The sequence below is a fragment of the Diabrotica undecimpunctata genome, chromosome 1 (genome assembly GCF_040954645.1).
Source record: "Diabrotica undecimpunctata isolate CICGRU chromosome 1, icDiaUnde3, whole genome shotgun sequence".
Lineage (NCBI taxonomy): Eukaryota > Metazoa > Arthropoda > Insecta > Coleoptera > Chrysomelidae > Diabrotica > Diabrotica undecimpunctata.
The window spans coordinates 166,620,009-166,638,828 of record NC_092803.1 but is presented as its reverse complement, the minus strand read 5'-3'; the positions used below and the strand labels follow the sequence as shown (position 1 = coordinate 166,638,828).

Genomic DNA, 18,820 nt, shown 5'->3' with positions numbered 1-18,820 from the left:
CAGTCTTTGTACAGCGACGTCACTTATAAACTGCCAATACGTATTTTGATGCGTTGAGTACATATACAGGCTAACAAGCAGCGTAATTGTACTCGCTTCGGCGGTACATATACTAAAATTGGAACGATACAGAGAAGATTAGCATGGCCCCTGCGCAAGGATGACACGCAAAATCGTGAAGCGTTCCACATTTTTTTGATGATATTGCTCTGAAATTAATACGATATATACAGGGTGTTTCACGACGAGCTTACATTATGACAAACTTAAAGAAAATATTTTGAGAAACATGCCACTTTCACTTATACCTCAAGTGAACAACTTTTTTATTTTAAATAAAACAATTTGTTCCACTTTGAACTGCATTTTTAGATTCTACGTAAAATTCTAGCCAAAATTTGTATGAGATACCACAGGGCTAAAATTCATATTTTTTGAGTTATTCATCTTTTTGCAAACATTTTGACAGCTAGAGACAATATTTTTATAGTTTATCTAACATTTAATCAATTGACAAACATAGTATCTTGAAAACCTTTACATACAACGAGTAATACATCGAAATCAAATTTCTAAATATGGGGTGTTCACAACTGAAACTCCATTTCTTTAAACTTCAAACCACATTAAGTCAATAATTTTAAATTAAACACCCCGTATTTTATAATTTTAATGTATAAATAAATTAAAATTAATTGTCTTTCAAATAGTATTACGGTTCTCTATTCCTAAAATTAATACTTTTGGAGATAAATATAAATTTCAAAAGAAAATGAAAAAAATGGCAGGCTATTTTAAATATGAATTAGATGTGGAAGATATACACTTGTTACTTATTTTATTTTACATTGATTCATTTTTTAATCATGTATAATATTTAAAATAATAAAACCAAAAAAGTTAATTGATTTAAAAAACAAAAAGTTTGTTCCCGTCTGGGATTCGAACCCCAATCATTACTATCATTACAATACAAACTATTGCTTGTAGATAAAATGTTCTTTCACTGATTCGAAAAGAGGATAATTTTTACACAAATTTGAAAAAAATAGAAAGTTATTCTGGGACTATTAGATAAAAAGTAGGAATTTGTGGATATTCTGATCCATAATAAAACGATCATATGCCAATAATAATGGTGAAACTGGTGAAATTAAGTCGTCCAGCTGTGTGGATTTAGTGCGGATTAGTATCATTTTTGTAACCTTTTTAAATCTAAACGTAGATTTACCAATAACACGAATATAATCTGACGTTAATCGTCTGGCTAATTGGTCTTTACCAAAGCCATCTAATTAATTAAAAAAAAAAAAAAATCTGACGATACGTCAACACCAGATAACTTTTAACTGACAGGCATCCATGACGGAGTCTCTTGTTCACCATTATGTTTCTTGGTTGATCTTGCGGATCTTAGTAAATACTATTTTTAATTATTATAAACAAAGTAGCTGGGAATTCAAAAATAATTCATACTTTTTATCTAACCGTCCCAGAATAACTTTCTATTTCTTTCAAATTTGTGTAAAAATTATCAGCTTTTCGAATAGGTATAAAAAAGATTTTATATATTATCTACTAAAGATTTTATGTATCTTTTACAAGCAATACTTTATAATGATAGTAATGATCGGGGTTCGAATCCCCGGCGGGTAAAAAATTTTTGTTTTTTAAATCCAGTATCTTATTGGTTTTATTATTTTAAATCTTATACATGATTAAATAATCAATCCATGTAAAATAAAATAAGTAACCAGTGAATATCTTTCACATCTAATTCATATTTAACATAGCCTTTTATTCTTTTTTCTTTTGCTTTTGAAATTTATATTTATCTCCAAAAGTATTTATTTTAGATGGAATCATACTATTTAAAAGACAATTGATTTACTTTTCATTAAAATTATTAAATGCCGGGTGTTTAATTGTCCTATGGTACCTTATACAAATTTTGGCTAGAATTTTACGAAGAATCTAAAAATAAATGCATTTACAAAGTGGAACAAGGTGTTTTATTTAAAATAACAAAGTTGTTGTTCACTTCCATTATAAGCAGAAGTGGAATGTTTGTTATAATGTAAGTTGAGCATGTATTAATTTTTAGAACAATATCGTCAAAAAAATGTGGAACGCTTCACGATTTTGCGTGTCATCCTTGCGCAGGGGCCATGCTAATCTTCTCTGTATCGTTCCAATTTTAGTATATGTACCGCCGAAGCGAGTACAATTACGTTGCTTTTTAGCCTGTATATGTACTCAACGCACCAAAATACGTATTGGCAGTTTATAAGTGACGTCGCTGTACAAAGACTGCTTGCGCCATCTAGGTGTTCGGTGTAACAGTTAATTAATACGTCTACGCGTCTATGCTTTAGAATATATTAATAATATACACCGGTCACTTATTTTATTTTATATAGATTGATTATTTAATCATGTACAAGATTTAAAATAATAAAACAAAAAAGTTAATGGATTTAAAAAATAAAAAATTTGTACTCGCTGAGGATTCGAACCCCGATCATTACTATCAATAAAACTATTGCTTGTAGGTACATAAAATCTTTTTTCAGTTATTACCAAAGAATACAGGGTTTATATTATTATTATACCAAAGAATACAGGGTGGGCTACGACTATATCCACTATCTATATATCAGAAACTACTTACACCATATGAAAATTAGTTTGTGGGGATTACAAGTTATGACGAACAAAGAAAATATTTTGACAGCTATAGCAACTTTGGTATTTTAGCGAGTGAACAGCAATTTTGTTGTATATTATTGCATTTTTAGATTTTGAATAAGATTACAGATAAAATTTGTATAAGGTACCATAGGTTAAAACTTTATATTTTTTGAGTTATTCATCTTTTTTCAAAAATTGTGAGAGATGGAGACAAACTTTTTAAAGTTAATATATATCTCATTCATTTAAAATTATAATATCATGAATTTTTTTGTGCACAAAGAGGATGTAACTTTCCTTCAGCAATTTACATCGAAATCGAATTTCTAAATACAGGGTGTTCACAAATGATAGGCATTTCTTTAAACTTCAAACCCCAGTAAGTCAATAAATTTAAATAAAACACCCTATAGTTTATAATTTTATTGAAAAAATTAATAAATTGTCTTTCAAATAGTATTAGGGGTCCCTATACCTAAAGTTAATACTTTTTTAGATAAACATAGATTTTAAAAGCCAAAGGCAAAAAAAATACAGGCTAAGTTAAAATAAATTAGATGTGGAAGATTTACACTGTTTGTTTTGTCATTTATAATATTTCCCTTTCCAGTCAGATGATCCCATTTGGGATCATAGCAATGTTTTCTGCTTTAGCGGCAAAGGAAACTACTTATGTCGATTTGGCGAACGGTATTGCGTTGCGTTACTTTCCTACTAGATGACGCTTCATTAATTTATTTGACAATTTTATCAGTTAAGCCAGTTATAGTATTTTTCATATAATAGTAAGTGAGGAATTTTTAAAATGTCAACTAGGACTAAGGACATAGTAATCTAAAGCAATATACTTATAAAAAATAAACCTCATAAATGGGACATAAAAGTTTTTGCAAGGGCAGGACGCAGCGGCATACTATACGATTTTGAGATATATGTAGGGAAAGGAACAGTCCAAGATGAATCAGGTCTTGGAATGTTAAAATTAGTGGGGAAATAGTACTAAAGTTGGTCAGAAATCTGCCAAACCACATGAATTTCAAGATTTTCACGGATAATTGGTTCACATCTTATAATCTACTTATTAGTCTGAGAGAACGGGGCTTCCTTGCTGCAGGGGCTGTAAAAAGTGGGCGACTGGCAGGTTGTCTTTTTTCAGAAGACAAAATTCTAATGGCAAAAGGTCGTGGATCCTCTGATGTAAAAATAGACAGCAAAAAAAATATTACTGCTCTCAAATGGTATGACAATAAGTCCGTCATATTAGCATCGAACTATATAGGAAAATATCCTCTTGATAAAGTGAAGGGATGGTGCAACAAGAGCAAAACCTATGTAGAAATCAAACGACCAGCAATTGTTAAAGAATATAATATTTCGATGGAGGGTGTGGATTTGCATGACATGCTTGTGGAACTATATAGAATCAAAATCAAACCAAAAATATTCTATTTGAGAATAATATTTAATCTTATTGATACATGTATTGTCAACTCATGGTTGCTGTACCGAAGACACTGCAAATAAAAACAAGTGAAACACATCACCCTTCTCCAATTCAAATCTCAAGTTGGACATGCGTTACTGAAAGCTGGAAAGTCCGTCCTTTAGCATACATTTTTTTCAATAAAATTTATTGAAAAAAGAATAATTTGGGCTGGAAATTTGGGTTAAAAAATAAAAGATAAAAACATAATGATTCAAAAAACCAAAAAATTTCTTCCCGATGGGGATTCGAACCGTGGTCATTAGAGTGCTACGACTCGTACAGTCGTAGCTCCTACATATTAATATACATTAAAATATATGTAGCTGTTACATATTGTATGTATGTATATAATTTTAGATATTTACTCTTATCAACAGTTTGACGTTATAATATATTATTATATCATTACATATTATTATTATATAATAATATTTAATAACAAATAAAATTCAAAAATGAGTTTTTAAATTATCTTATTGTCTCTAATTTAATAAAACTGAATTCTTATGCTTTTCATTATCGGATTGTTTATTTTAATGTTTGTTGCTTATCCATTTCTTCCACTTTTTTGGGTTCACACACTCATTTCTTCAATCGTCTCTACAATTTTTGCCTAATTTCTTTTATTCTATCTTTTCTTTTTCTTTTTGTTTTATTGTTGTAAATTGTTTACATTGATAAATAGTTTTGGTTTTTTCTCATTAGATACCAGCCTAACCGCAAACATGTAAGTATTTTCAGTGGAGATTCTTGATTTAATTCTTGTCTAATTTCTTTATATCTGTATCTATCCATTTTGGTCTTTCCAGAAATCCTTGTAAAATATTTTCATATCCACAGCTGTTATTTTTGTTCCGTATTTTCTAGGATTGTCTATGTTTCACCGCGTATATAGTAGATGCGGCAATGATTGCGTTTAACTACTTTAACTCTTCTGTCCATTGTTATTAAAAATAATATTGTTTTTAAGCTATTTCCTTGCTTTATACCTTTTTGCATTTCAAAACTTTCAGACCTTTTTACATTAAGTTGAAATTTTGGTATGCTGGGTTATACAAGTTCTTTATAATTTCTCGTAGTACTCGAAATATTTCTAAGTTCATTAAGCATGTATCTATCGTTTTTCTGCCCAAATATAGCTTTCCATCTAGGCCATGCAAGGTTCATGTTATGCAAGTCCATCTTGCTTGGCATATCCATCGAGCAAAAAGACAAAAGAGGGAATGTAAAGGTAGTGGGGGCAAAAATATTGTTAGACAGGAAGTGCCATCTTGAGAGGCCACATTAAACAAGGAAAGATAGACCTTTCCTTGTTTAAGACATCAAATTTAGTTGGGTTATGTTATTGTTTGTCCCAACTGTCACATGAAATCTTATTTATATTGAAGTTTTTTAACAATTGTGTCGGAATTTAGACTATTATCGTTAATATTTGAATAAAACTTTCTCGTCTAAGACACATTCGAAAAATATTTTATAGCTACTGTTAATAAGTGTCGGAAAATTTAAATTTGGCGCATTCGCATTTCCGGATATGTCCGCCATCAGAGGCCACTTTTTTGGTCTCCTTTTCATAAGGATTACATTCCCTCTTTTGTCTTTTTGCTCGATGGGCATATGTCGAAACAATAACTTTAGATATTTCACTTAGACATTTTAGTCAAACATTAAATATATTAAAATATATATCACAAATTATTACATCCAATAATTAACATTTAGGTACCATACATTTACACTTACATAATATCATCATCATATTTGGCTCGACAATCCTCTGTGGATCAGTGGCGGCTGGTGTGGTAAAATTTTGGGTAGGCCAAGCCAGCAAATTACATAAAGCTATGTGTAATCAGAGAGGGAGGGGTCACGGGGTCATGACCCCTCCCCCTTAAAAATATTTGGAAACCCACTTATCCTATTGGTGGTAAGACTAAAAGTGACCTTGCATCAGAGAAAAGTAATCACCCTTAAGATCCATGACCTCCCCAAAAAAAATTCTGTAGCCGCCAGTGTGTGTAATACATTTTTTTTTTGTGTGAGAGTGGGAATCTTTTTTTTTTCGAATTTTACGATTTTTTTTTAATTTATTTGGGCAACCGTGCACTTGTTTGCAATTGTGTTGTTTGTTTAAAATATGTTACAATTATAGATATGTTACATATTTTTTTATCATAATTTAAAATATAATTTATATTACAATTCGATAATTACCTTACAAGTGACAACGATGGTCGACGTAGGCCCGATCGTCTGGTGCCTAAACCTCAAGCATAAACACGACAATATAAATCGTTGTCCGGCAAGCTGCTTAACTTCAAACGCTTATTGTACTGGGATCTTATGTGAGCTGGATCGGCCAGTTCCGATCGGGCCTATTAATGATATTTAAAATGCGTGAATACGATTCGATGTTTTCTGTGGGAATATAATAACATAGTTGTTTTAACGGACGCAATGTATTGAGTGATTTAGTACATTTAAAAGCTATTTACATGCATTAACATAATTTTTGAATTTGTTTTTCAATTTTAAAGCTCTTAAAATTATTGGGTAGGCCCGGCCTATCCTGCCTACCCCCAAAAGCCGCCACTGCTGTGGATCCTGGCCTGCTCTAAGGTTAGTCACCATTCTGTTCGGTTTCTGTCATCAACGTGTTGCCATCTTCTGATCTCTAGCATCCCTAAGTCGGTCTCAACTCCATCTAACCACCTAATTCGCGGTATACTTCTTCTTCCTATAGGTGTTCCTGTCGTTAGCTTTTTAGCAATCATGTTGTCCGAAATTCGTATTATGTGTCCGTCCCATCTAAGTTGCTGTGTTTTAATGAACGTTACGACGCGACATCTTGTTCATAAAAGAGTTGGTATAATTCGAAATTAAATCTTTTGCGCCACTGCCCGTAATCATTTATAGCTCCAAATATTTTGCGGAGTATCTTACGCTCGAATATTCCCAGAACTCTTTTATCCTTCTACGTTAGAATCCATGTTTTCGCCCCGTATGTAAGGACCGGCCTCAGTAGCGTTTTGTATATAATAATTTTAGGTTTTCTCTGGATATTTCTTTAGTGGATTTGTTTTTGGAGTCCATATTATGCCGTACTTGTAAGGTTTATTCGTCTTTTAATTTCTTAGCTGTTTTATTGGTAGTAGTCACTAGCGAGCCAAGGTATGTGAAGCTGTCAACACGTTAAAAGATAAGACTTCCAAATGCTGTTTCCCGTTCCTCATTTGCTATAGGATCCTTAGTAACCAACATGTACTTGGTTTTCTTCGTTAATGACTAGATCGACCTGTTTCGCCGCCGTTTCCAATTCTAGGAAATATTGCTCAACTTCTCTGCTACGCCCTATTATGTCAATGTCATCAGCGTATGCTAAGATTTGTGTCGATCTATTGTAAATAGGACCGCCGTCTCTAATTCGTGTGTCTCGGACTGCCTTTTCCAAGGCAATGTTAAATAGGAGGCAAGCCAGGGCATCCTCTTTTCTGAGTCCATCCTTTATCTCAATGGATCGATAATTTTCTCTCTGTATCCTAACGCTGGTTTTAAAGTCGTCAAGAAAGACATTGTCATTCTCGTTAATCGGATAAGTTTTTCTGGTATACCAAGAAATGTATGGAAATACTATAAGAAGTATTAAATACATTTTATATAAGTAAATGTAAATAGTAATTGTAATGAAAAATTATCCTTTACAGCCCTAGGCCTGTTGAGCTTTATAAATAAAAGAAATAGACTTATCGGTCGATACAATGAAGCTCTATATGGGCTTTGCTTGGTTGAGGATCATTATTAACGTTAGCAATTTTTATCAATACTTTCCTTAAAAGTTCTTTCAGTATAAACCCCGTTATAAGATCAAATCCGGGTGCTTTGTGCGAATTAATTTTATCTATTTTTTAATTTACTTCTGTGATATACGAAAAGGTTTAACTAGTTACTTACTTTTCGTATCCGGAACACCAGGAGTGGCCAGATATATGGCCCTGTGATTTGCTAAAATTAGTTCTTCATCTGTGAAGGTCTCTCATGTATATATATATATATATATATATATATATATATATATATATATATATATATATATATTGTTATGATGTATTGTTTGTTTGAATGATGAGCAATGAGTATTTTTAATAATATAGGGTTTTAATCGCGGTTCTCAAAGAATTAGTTTGTAAGTACTTTTTTTAAATTATCTTTATTATAACTATTATGAAACACACATATATATCTAACCTAGCCAATGTAAATTTTAAATAAACTTGATAGACTTATAAAACTAATTAAATTCTATAGACAATGTAAAATTTAAACAAACTATCTTCAAAATTGAAACTGTTATGACACTAACTAAATTATATTAACAAAATTTTGTACCTTTCTTTCACTGAATTCCTAAATGAACTGTTTTCCACTATATAGATTCTAATCACCACTGAATGTCTTCGTACTTCGGTTATCCTTGTTTTTGTGAAATTACTTTTTCCAATTATCAGCTTCTACCAATTTAAGATATATTTTTCTTCACCAGCATTTATAAACCACCAAGCAAACCAGCAAAATAGCATTAATATTTATTCTTCTTTTCAATATACCAATATCCAATTATTATAAGTTGATTTATACTAATCTCCAATCATAATATAATTTTAATTTCTTCCAATATACTTTTTTTAATCTTCAATAATTATTTGTGTATAATTATAAATGTGCATTAAAATATATGCATAATTTTTAATCCTCATTTAACTCACTATATTAAACAATTGGACTATTTGTAACTGATTCACTGACTCCAACTAACTTTCATATTACTAAACTTTTCTGACTGCCTTCTTGAAAATTCTGAACAATTTATTTCACTAACTAAATGTGTCTACTAACTTTCATAATAAACTGGACTCATAGTAACTGTAACTCATAACTGATCCCTTCTAATCCAAATCACCGGGTATTTATATCTTTTTTTCTGTTCTAGAATCATCTGGCAATAAATCATGTTCCATTTGTTCTATTAAATACATGTCTGAATTTTCTGGAACAAACCATTTCGCAAACATGGCCATCTCCAGTGATCTAGAGAATTCCATTCTTTTCTATTAATAATTTTGTTGACATTTAGGCTTTTCAGATCAGAATAAACATTTAAATCATTAAATATATATAAATTAAACATTTTAAACTAACATTATTATTATAACCCCACTTTATATTCGTATTATGATTAATTTCTGTCTGTCAATTTACTGTATAGTTGGTTGCCTATGCACATGGCTCACTTAAATATATTTACAACATTAAAATACAACTTTTTACACTTATTATATGCTAATTTATTAAAAATGCCCTCACATAAATATATTTTTATTAAATTCTCTAGTATATAACTTCTTAAAATAACCAAATATCTAATATTATCTAATGTGTAACTTATAAATTAATTTCTAATCACTATTTTTCTTTCTCCTATATCATATCAATATATATATGAAAATTACTAAGTTCTCGGGAAGAACCGCGTTGAGAATTTAAAACTCGACGTTTCGGCACCCATTTTGGAGCCATTATCAAGAGTGATACGGTTCGGTTCGAGTTGTTCGGAATGTTGTTTCATTGAAAGCCATGTCAACGTTTTTAAAGTGGCAAAATATAATACTAGGACAGAGGTGCGGAGAGTGTGTGGTTGTGCTCCCCGTTTCGAGCTCACTAACTATTTTCTGGTTCTCTTGACAGAGGTATCTATAAAACAGATTTCTATCTGGACGTATGCCGAAATATTGTAGTAACACACCTGTGTTTTTGTGGAATTGGATTTCAGATGGTTTTCCTCATAGTGCAGGGGTAAGTCTTTTAGTTCTACATTTTCAGTTTTTCTTCGACTTCATGTAAGGTTTTTCTCGAGCTTTCACGGCTGTATCATCAACGTCAATAAATAGTTTTTTTTTGTTATTTTATGGGTTGATCGTTAGTGTAAATGTTTGTATATAAAGGGTGCGAGGACACTTTCCTATGGGAGACCATTTTTTTGGTCCCCCCACCGACTGTTCTTCGATTGAAGTGTTACGTAGAAACGGCTGTTCTAGAGAAGACATTTCACCAACCTTGTGAGTCGGAAATCCTTTCGTGTTTTGAGTTTTGCCAGCGGCCATTGATGGTTAACTATGTCATAGTCGGCAGTTGGATCTATGAACGTTATCCCTGTTATTTCTTTCCGTTCACTGGTTCACTTTCCGTTTCGCTGATGGGACAAGCACTTAATCGATCGCCGGGTCACCGAACTGGACGTGGCTCAGAAAGGGGACTCGAGGTCCAAGCAAGCAATACAGATCCATGATAAGTCACTAGAGATAGCTGGAATAAAGCTCATTACGCTAATTATGAATGTTCTTGGGAAAAATACTTTTTTAAAAACTGAACTTCACAATTAAAACTTTTATTTCGACTTACAAAGATTTTAGTAACAACAATAATAATTTAAATCAGACTTTTAATTAATCAGACTTTTAATTAATCAGACTGAAAAATATTGATTTTAACATGGTGTTTTATAATTTATTAATTGCTGATCTTGCTGTTCAATACGTCGCAATTTAGTCCAGAATGTTCAAGCGGTAGCCCCGTGTTGGAATCCACGTGGTGGAACTTACTGGATGGTAGCGGTCATTGTACTGTAACTACTCCATCCCCTGAAGAAGTTTTGTGAGGGACGAACAGAACTGTTGAGTTGGCCTGTTCTGGAGTTTCGTCGCTAGAGTTGGGTTTTTTTGTTATTTGTTTTATACCTGTAACATATATAGAGGCAGATTATTGTAATAAAGATATATAAAGGAGTCATCCAAAAATGGTTATGGCTATGGTTCCATAATTTCGGATTAATTGTCTCTAGATGTTCATCTTCCTTAGAGAATTGATGATTCAAATCCTTAATGATTTGAATTTAATCGCTGTTTGAATATCTATGGTCCTTATTTTGGGAAGCATTAGCGGTTGCTCTGGGATGGTTGTCCTTGAATTTATGTAACTCTGGATTGGGGTTTTGAATTTGTATCTGGGCGGAAGATTGATGAGATAAGTTTGGACGGATAAGTTAAGATTAATAAGATAGGACAAGAAAATGAAGGATAAATTTTCATTTTCAATCAATTTACACGAAAAAGGTAATGGCTAAGTCCATTTTGAACTGCTGTGGTCTTTGCGTCGTACTGGTTTCAATTCTGTCAAATTCTTCTTTTATTGGTAGTAGTTTGAAAAGTATGTGAAATCGTGTGTACTAGTATGAATCTTTGCTTGTCCCAGGTTGAGGGGAATTAATCCTGGGTTGTCTTTCAGGTCCTTGATCTTCTCTTCTTCTCTCATCGTCAGGGTGATCCTGTGCGGACGGTTTAGAATTAGTTTTTGATTTAGGTTGATGTTTTATGTTTTTCTTGTGAACTGTAGTTTTTGATGTTTTTACAGTCACTTCGTTATTTCTTTTTATATGTTTTGCGGAATATCGCGGAAGTAATTTATTTCTGGTAACTGTTTTTCGTGTATAGATTTTTGTGCTTGGTTTATACGTAATAGGGTCTTGTCTCGATTTATTTCTATTTTCAATGACTTTATTTTTATTCTCTTGTATTTGCTGGTTTACTTCCTTGTATAATTCCTTTGTTATCTCTCTATGATTTTGGATATAATTGTTCAGTATTACTTTCTGTATGTCAACGTCAAAGGGATCTTTTGCGTCGATATGTCCGTTTAATATGTCGATGGGTCTTAACTTCGTTGCTGAATGTATGGAATTATTGTACCCAATTATAGCGTATAGCATTTGTTCTTTAATCGAGAGCTTTGCTTTGGTGTTCCTTAGGATTCGAAGATGTTCGATTAACGTAGAATGAAATCTCTCAATCATCCCGTTGGATTGCGGATTCTCTGGTGTTGTATAGTGGATTGAGATTTTATGAGAGTCTACAAATTCTTGTATTACTCCATTTTTAAATTCCGTACCATTATCGGCTACTATCATTGTTGGGAGTCCATGATGTGTTATAAAAATCAATAGGGCGTTGAGTACATTGATTGCATTTCCTCCATTTATTGGGTAGGCTTGCCCATACTTCGAAAATGCGTCTATTATGGTTAGAAACTTCTGTCCATCAGCCTGGAATAAATCAATGTGAACTATTTCCAGTGGTTTAGTGGGAGTTGGTGTAACCATAAATTTTGGTTTGGGAGGAAGTCTGTCGTATTTATTTTCTTGACATATATCGCAAAAGTTTATGATATCTTCTATGTCCTTCTTCATATTAGGCCAGTAATATCGTTTCCTTATTTGACTTTCTGTTTCAGCTATTCCTCTATGGTTCGTTTTTCCTTCATGATAGTTTTTTATAAACTCTTTTTGTTGTTCTTCTAGGTTAACATCTTCCAATAAAAGATTGCACTTTACTAAGTCATATGCGTTGTTTTTAAAAGTTTTCCTGATAATTTCGCAAATTTCTGCAAAAATTTCTTCTTCTGCTTCAAATAAAATTGCATATTTCTTTTTCGGGTTGAGGTGTTCCTTAAAAATTTTTATGGTATCAGCTTTTAACTGATCTTTCGACAGCTGGATATGATAACGTCTTTTATTCGGAAAGGTTTGTATAATTGCTGGAGGTCGTGGATTGTAGTTGACGATTCTGACTATAATTTGGTTATTGTAGAAGTTAAGTGGTTTTTCCGAAATAGGTATACCAAGAATTGGGTTTTCTACTGCTGTATGTATGGTTTCATTTCCGTCTTCGTCTATGTTTTGATCTTCGTTTTCGACAGTGCCTTCTGGGATGTTTTGATCTTCGTTTTCAACAGTATCTTCTGGGATGTTTTCTGGAATTAATTCTGTTGCTTTTTCTTCTACAATCTCGTCGATTATTCGATCTGCATCTGGATTATTAGTCGTTGACCATCCATCGTCTTCCATGTCTACTAAATCATCAAAGACTTCCTTAATTTGTGAATCGATGTCCTTAGTTTCCTTTGTGTGTATTTCGATTCGAGACAGTGCGTCCGCATTTGTATTAGCTTTGCCTTTTTTGTAAATTACTTCGTAGTCAAATTCTTCTAATTTTAATCTCCAACGTACTAGTTTGGAGTTGGGTTCCTTTAGGGAGAATAGATATTGCAAAGGACGGTGGTCTGAAAGTATTTTGAATTTTCTTCCAAATAGGTAAGGTCGAAAATACTTAGTTGCCCACACCATTGCTAACATTTCCTTTTCTATTGTGGAGTACTTGGTTTCGGTTTCATTTAGTGTCCTGGAAGCAAAGGCAATTGGTTTATCATTGCCAACTGGTCCTTGAGAAAGTACTGCACCGATAGCGAAGTTACTGGCATCTGTTGTGAGGTTAAACGGTTTGGAAAAATCTGGATATTGCAATAACGGCTCATTCATTATTAATTTCCTGCATGTTTCAAAGCATTCTACGAATTCGGGTGTATGTTCGATTTTTGCATCTTTTTTCAGGCATCTTGTTAGAGGTTTCGTGATTTTTGCGAAGTCTCGAATAAACTTTCTGTAATATCCCAGTAGTCCAAGAAATCCTCTTATTTCTTTTGCTGTTTTCGGTATTGGGTATTTTTCTATTGCTTCAATTTTCGCTGGATTCGGTTTTATGCCTTCTTGTGTGACTACGTGTCCTAGAAAATTAACTTGTTTTTTTAAGAATTCGCATTTGTCGACTTGGATTTTTAGTCGGGCTTCTCTTAGTCGTTGAAATACTTTTGTGAGATTTACTATGTGTTCCTGTAGTGATGTTGAATATACTATTACGTCGTCCATATAGACGAGGCATATTTCTCCTTGAAGTCCCTTCAATACGTTGTCTATCATACGTTGGAACGTGGACGGAGCGTTCTTAAGTCCAAAAGGCATTCTTAAATATTCATAGTGTCCATTTTCCACATTAAATGCTGTTTTGGGAATGTCTTCTTCAGCCATCTCGATTTGGTGAAATCCGCTTGCTAAGTCGAGGGTCGTAAAATATTGACATCTTCCCAATTTGTCCAAAATATCGCTAATGTGAGGAATTCTGTATCGGTCGTCAATTGTCTTCTCGTTGACCTTTCTATAATCTACTACTATTCTCCACTTTATTTTACCGGATGAATCTGGTTTCTTTGCCACGACCCAAATAGGCGAGGACCATGGCGATTGACTTGGTCGAATGATCCCTTGCTCTAACATTGAAGAGATTTGTTTCTTTACTTCTTCCTTGTGCACATACGGATACCGGTATGATTTCGTATATACAGGCTCTTCATCCTTGGTTCTGATGTGGTGTTTAACTTCGTTAGTAAAGCTGAGAGGAGTGTCTGGTTGGTGAAATATATCGGAGAATTTTCGACATAGGTGGCGAACTTGTTCCTCTTCTTCTTCGTTAAGATGTTCGGTTTTAATTAAGTCGTCGATATCTTGTCTGTAGTCTGGTCCGGAGGTTGTTTCCATGGAATATATATGGAAATCTTGAATGTCTACTTTATTGCTTTCGAGTGGTTCCATAAGAGAAAGATGAATGGGTTCTGACGTGAAGTTGGCAATTTCGGTCCAGGCGAGGTGGTTCTCGGCGTTAGTAAGGGCTTCTCGTACTACGACGCCTTGTACTTTTTGGGTAGGAATAATGATGGTTCCTTTTTCTTCTTTGACAGGAATTTTTACTTGGCTAATAGAATTTGCTTCCAAATGAATGGAATAAAATTGTGTTTTATTTGTTTCGTAATATTTAATGGGGATTGTAGAATCTTTTGTAACTAGAAGCGATTTAGGGAAGTTTAATTGGGCTTCGAAGAGTTTTAGATTGTCGAGGCCAATAAGACCATCGAAAGTTTTGTGAAACTTAAAGAGGTAGAATTTCATTTTGCTGTCAGAATTAAATTCTGAAAATGAAGGAATTTCGGCACAATATTTTTGGGAATAGTTTTGAAAAATTGATGTGACGACAAAGGGTTCATGTTTTATGTAACTTGGAAAAAATGAAGAGGCTATTTCTGGATTAAGAAATGACTTTGTGGATCCTGTATCGATTAAAAGTCGTAAAGAAGGCTTAGAGATTTCGATGTAGGGTAGCTCCTTCTTGTCGGGAAATGAATGAAGTTCAATTACGTTCCGATTGCTTCTGGTGGGTCCTCTCGAAAATTTACGTTTTCTTCGTACTCGGTTGGTTGATTTTCATATGTATCTTGTAGAAAATTGTCGCAATCAGGTTCGTAGTAATCATTGTAGTTGGCATTCTCTTCTTGCTCATCTCCATGGCATTGTATATTGTAAAGTTCTTCTACGGTGAATTTTGGCTGTGCTCGGTAATTTGGTGTAAAATTTTGACGGCCTCTGGTTGTGGTTTCTGATATTCCACTCATAGGTGTTGGTCTAGACTGTTTTGACTGTCCGGGTTTGGGTGCCCATACATTTGACTGGTTTTGGGTCCTGAATGCTGGAGGGTTTGAATTTTGTCTAAATTGATCGAAGTTTTGTTGCCGATGTGGTTGCTGAAACTGATTCTGCGGATAGAGTTGTCTCATTGGTTGCTGCCATCGTGGAGGTGCAAAATTTGTCTGTTGGTACAATGGTTTCTGGATTTGTGCAGGCATCTGCTGTCTCTGAGGTCGGCGTTCTTGATAATTTTCGCTTCTTCCTGATGTTGAAGGTTGACTTATTTGATTTTTTTGAAGATATCGAACATTATTTTCTTCCTGTACGTACTGTATTGCCGTGGCTAAACTTCCTGGTCTCATTGCTCTGATAACAGAGCCCATTGGTTCTCGTAGGCCTGCTAAGAATGTTGTAAGAGCTTGTTGACGGAAAAATTCTTGTTTGCTCCTTTTAATATCGGCATTTATGGTATGTAATTCTAGGTAATTATTAATACAGCTTAAAAGTCCCATGATTTTTTCGTAAAAATGCATAATAGATTCTGTTGAGCCTTGTCTTAAATTTACTAGATCCCTTGTAAGCGAATTTTCGTCTCTCTGGTCTCCAAAATTTTGAATTAATGCGTTTTTTATTTCGTCCCAACTTTCGCATCCATATACGGATATAACTTCCTTGGCTCTACCTGTTAATTTACTGATAATACCATGAAGCAAAAATTTGTTTTGTATATTCGCTGCATTAAGTCTGTCATAATAATGGTTTAGAAGTATTGTAGAAACTTTAATAAATTCATGTAATTCATTTGGATTTCCATCAAAATTTGGAAGAATGCATAAATTTTTAACGTCAAATTGTGGAACTGCCATATTTTAAAAATTTTCAATATAATATATAGTCAATAGTCAAATCGGTATAGTAATTTTCAATAATCAATATATAAATATATAAATCTTAATCTACTTATTTTCTATCTATTAATCTCTATGTTTATTAATATATAGTATTTATTAAGCTATTCAATTTTGTCTAAATCTGACTCTAAAGTCAATCTAAGGACTTAGAGGAGATATTTTTAAATTACTTTAATCTTTGTGTTAATCTATTCAAATCTTTGTTTTATTTATCTTCTAATTTAGCTCTGATTCAATCTAAGGACTCAGAGGAGTCTGATTTATTAAGAATTCTTTCAAAATCTAATCTTCTTAATTCTAAGTAATAATAAAATCGCTTACAGGATAAAGACGATGCCGATGTGCATTCCTTTGCTCCTGAAGGCTTCTTCTAAATTCTAATTCTCTAATTCCCTCGGGTGAACTCTGCAGACGGTTTCCCTGGGGCTGGTTCTTGGAACAGTGGACAAACACTTGAAAGTGACGAGGATCTATAAAGACTCTTCCACTTCCGTACTGACTCTGCGCCAATTATGAATGTTCTTGGGAAAAATACTTTTTTAAAAACTGAACTTCACAATTAAAACTTTTATTTCGACTTACAAAGATTTTAGTAACAACAATAATAATTTAAATCAGACTTTTAATTAATCAGACTTTTAATTAATCAGACTGAAAAATATTGATTTTAACATGGTGTTTTATAATTTATTAATTGCTGATCTTGCTGTTCAATACGTCGCAATTTAGTCCAGAATGTTCAAGCGGTAGCCCCGTGTTGGAATCCACGTGGTGGAACTTACTGGATGGTAGCGGTCATTGTACTGTAACTCGCTGGTATGCATTGTTCGGGGTAGGATTTCGTATGGATGGCCTTGTACCTAGGACTCCTACATGACAAGCACTTTGCTGATAAGAGAGCCTCTATAGCGCATCAGACCGCTATCGGGGGGAAAGTGGATGGTCTGGAGCATTAGAGCGGGGTGGAGCGATTCTTGTTTACGCGAGTTAATCCTCCTCGTTCCAATGAATTGTATTACCCTAATGTCCATACTTAAGGGGTGTGCAAATCTTTCAAGCTGGGTTAAACTGCTGCTTGTTTGGGACAAGCACTATCTAAGAAATTTTAGTAATAAAATATTACAGTGGTTGTTTCTGAAATTTAATGCTTTTCCTTGATCAAATTTTCCCAAGTTACCATCTTTTCGCATAATTGTTGGGTAATGATTTTTTAGGTCTCTTGAGATAAATAAAACATCTCCAAAATTATATAAAACTGTATTGAATAATAAGAGCACATTTTAATAAAAATTAGACTTCTTGGCAGCCTACTCTAACATTAATATTACAAGACGCTAATTGTGTAACAAAAAATTTAAATATATAAGGAATTTTTATTTTATTTATATGTTCATCAGTTTCGCACAGTCTACATGTTTCCTTCGTCTCGGTATGTTGAGGTCTATCAGCTAACCTCATAACGGCTGTAATCGGGCCCAACAATGTTCCACAAGATGTGCAGATGAATGCCTGAAAAACGCAAAAAAGTTTTATCAGATTTTTAAAGCTTAAACAATATTAACTTTTATAAGAGTTTATATAGTTCGCTCACAGTAGAGCTACTTAATAAGGATCCTTAACAATTTTTACCATAATTTACTATTTTTATTGTGAATAAGCCACAATTTTACTTTAAAATAAGTTTATTTCGACGTTTCGATTACCACTTCGGAAATCGTTCTTTCGAAGTGGTAATCGAAACAGTGATTACTATGGGATCACTAACAAGAGCCAATTTTAAAGGCCAATCATATGCTATGATTTTTCTGACGAACATTCTTAAGTTAAAGTTGATTATTATTAAATAAATTATTAGAAGAATTTTTCACCAAGTAACGAAAAACAAAATTTGTTTAATTTATTAATGTTTTGTATTTTGAGGAATATTTCCGAAGTGGAAATCGAAACATCAAAAATAAATTAGTAAATTGCATTAATATGCCACAAGATAACTTCAGAATAATGTCAAAAACAAGTTTCCAGTATAAAAGTTACCTTACCAGAAAATTTGAATGAAATAGAAGTCTACCACGCATGATGTTACCAAGAATTTTCAGCAGCTGTAGGCTTTGACTTTGTGCTAAAGATAATTTTAAAAAGTTTACCCCTTCTACCAGTCTTCCAGCTCCCCGTTTATTTACAGAACGACATCTGTGGCTGTACAGTCACCTTCGTAACCCACCCTAAATGACGTACCATAATTCGGTTGCAGATATAAAATATGCTTTCTGTCTTTCCATGTAAAACTATACTATTTAATATCATGATAAATATTACATGTATACTTCTTCCATT

At 33.1% G+C, this 18,820-nt stretch overlaps 1 protein-coding gene and 2 non-coding genes across 3 annotated transcripts in view; 1 reads left to right on the top strand and 2 right to left on the bottom strand.

Moving 5' to 3' along the window:
- Window positions 1–88: 88 nt before the first annotated feature.
- On the top strand, window positions 89–195 carry LOC140432940 (U6 spliceosomal RNA). The gene has a single exon (XR_011949846.1). It is a non-coding gene; the product is annotated as a U6 spliceosomal RNA (small nuclear RNA).
- A 1,923-nt stretch (window positions 196–2,118) lies between these two features.
- On the bottom strand, window positions 2,119–2,225 carry LOC140432939 (U6 spliceosomal RNA). The gene has a single exon (XR_011949845.1). It is a non-coding gene; the product is annotated as a U6 spliceosomal RNA (small nuclear RNA).
- A 15,504-nt stretch (window positions 2,226–17,729) lies between these two features.
- Polr1B (RNA polymerase I subunit Rpl135) overlaps window positions 17,730–18,820 on the bottom strand; it is a 95,897-nt gene continuing 94,806 nt past the window's right edge. The window contains exon 15 of the mRNA XM_072520460.1: window positions 17,730–17,995. Within this exon, the coding sequence (XP_072376561.1) occupies window positions 17,777–17,995 (219 nt within the window). The 3' untranslated portion in view covers window positions 17,730–17,776. The remainder of the gene's footprint in view (window positions 17,996–18,820) is intronic.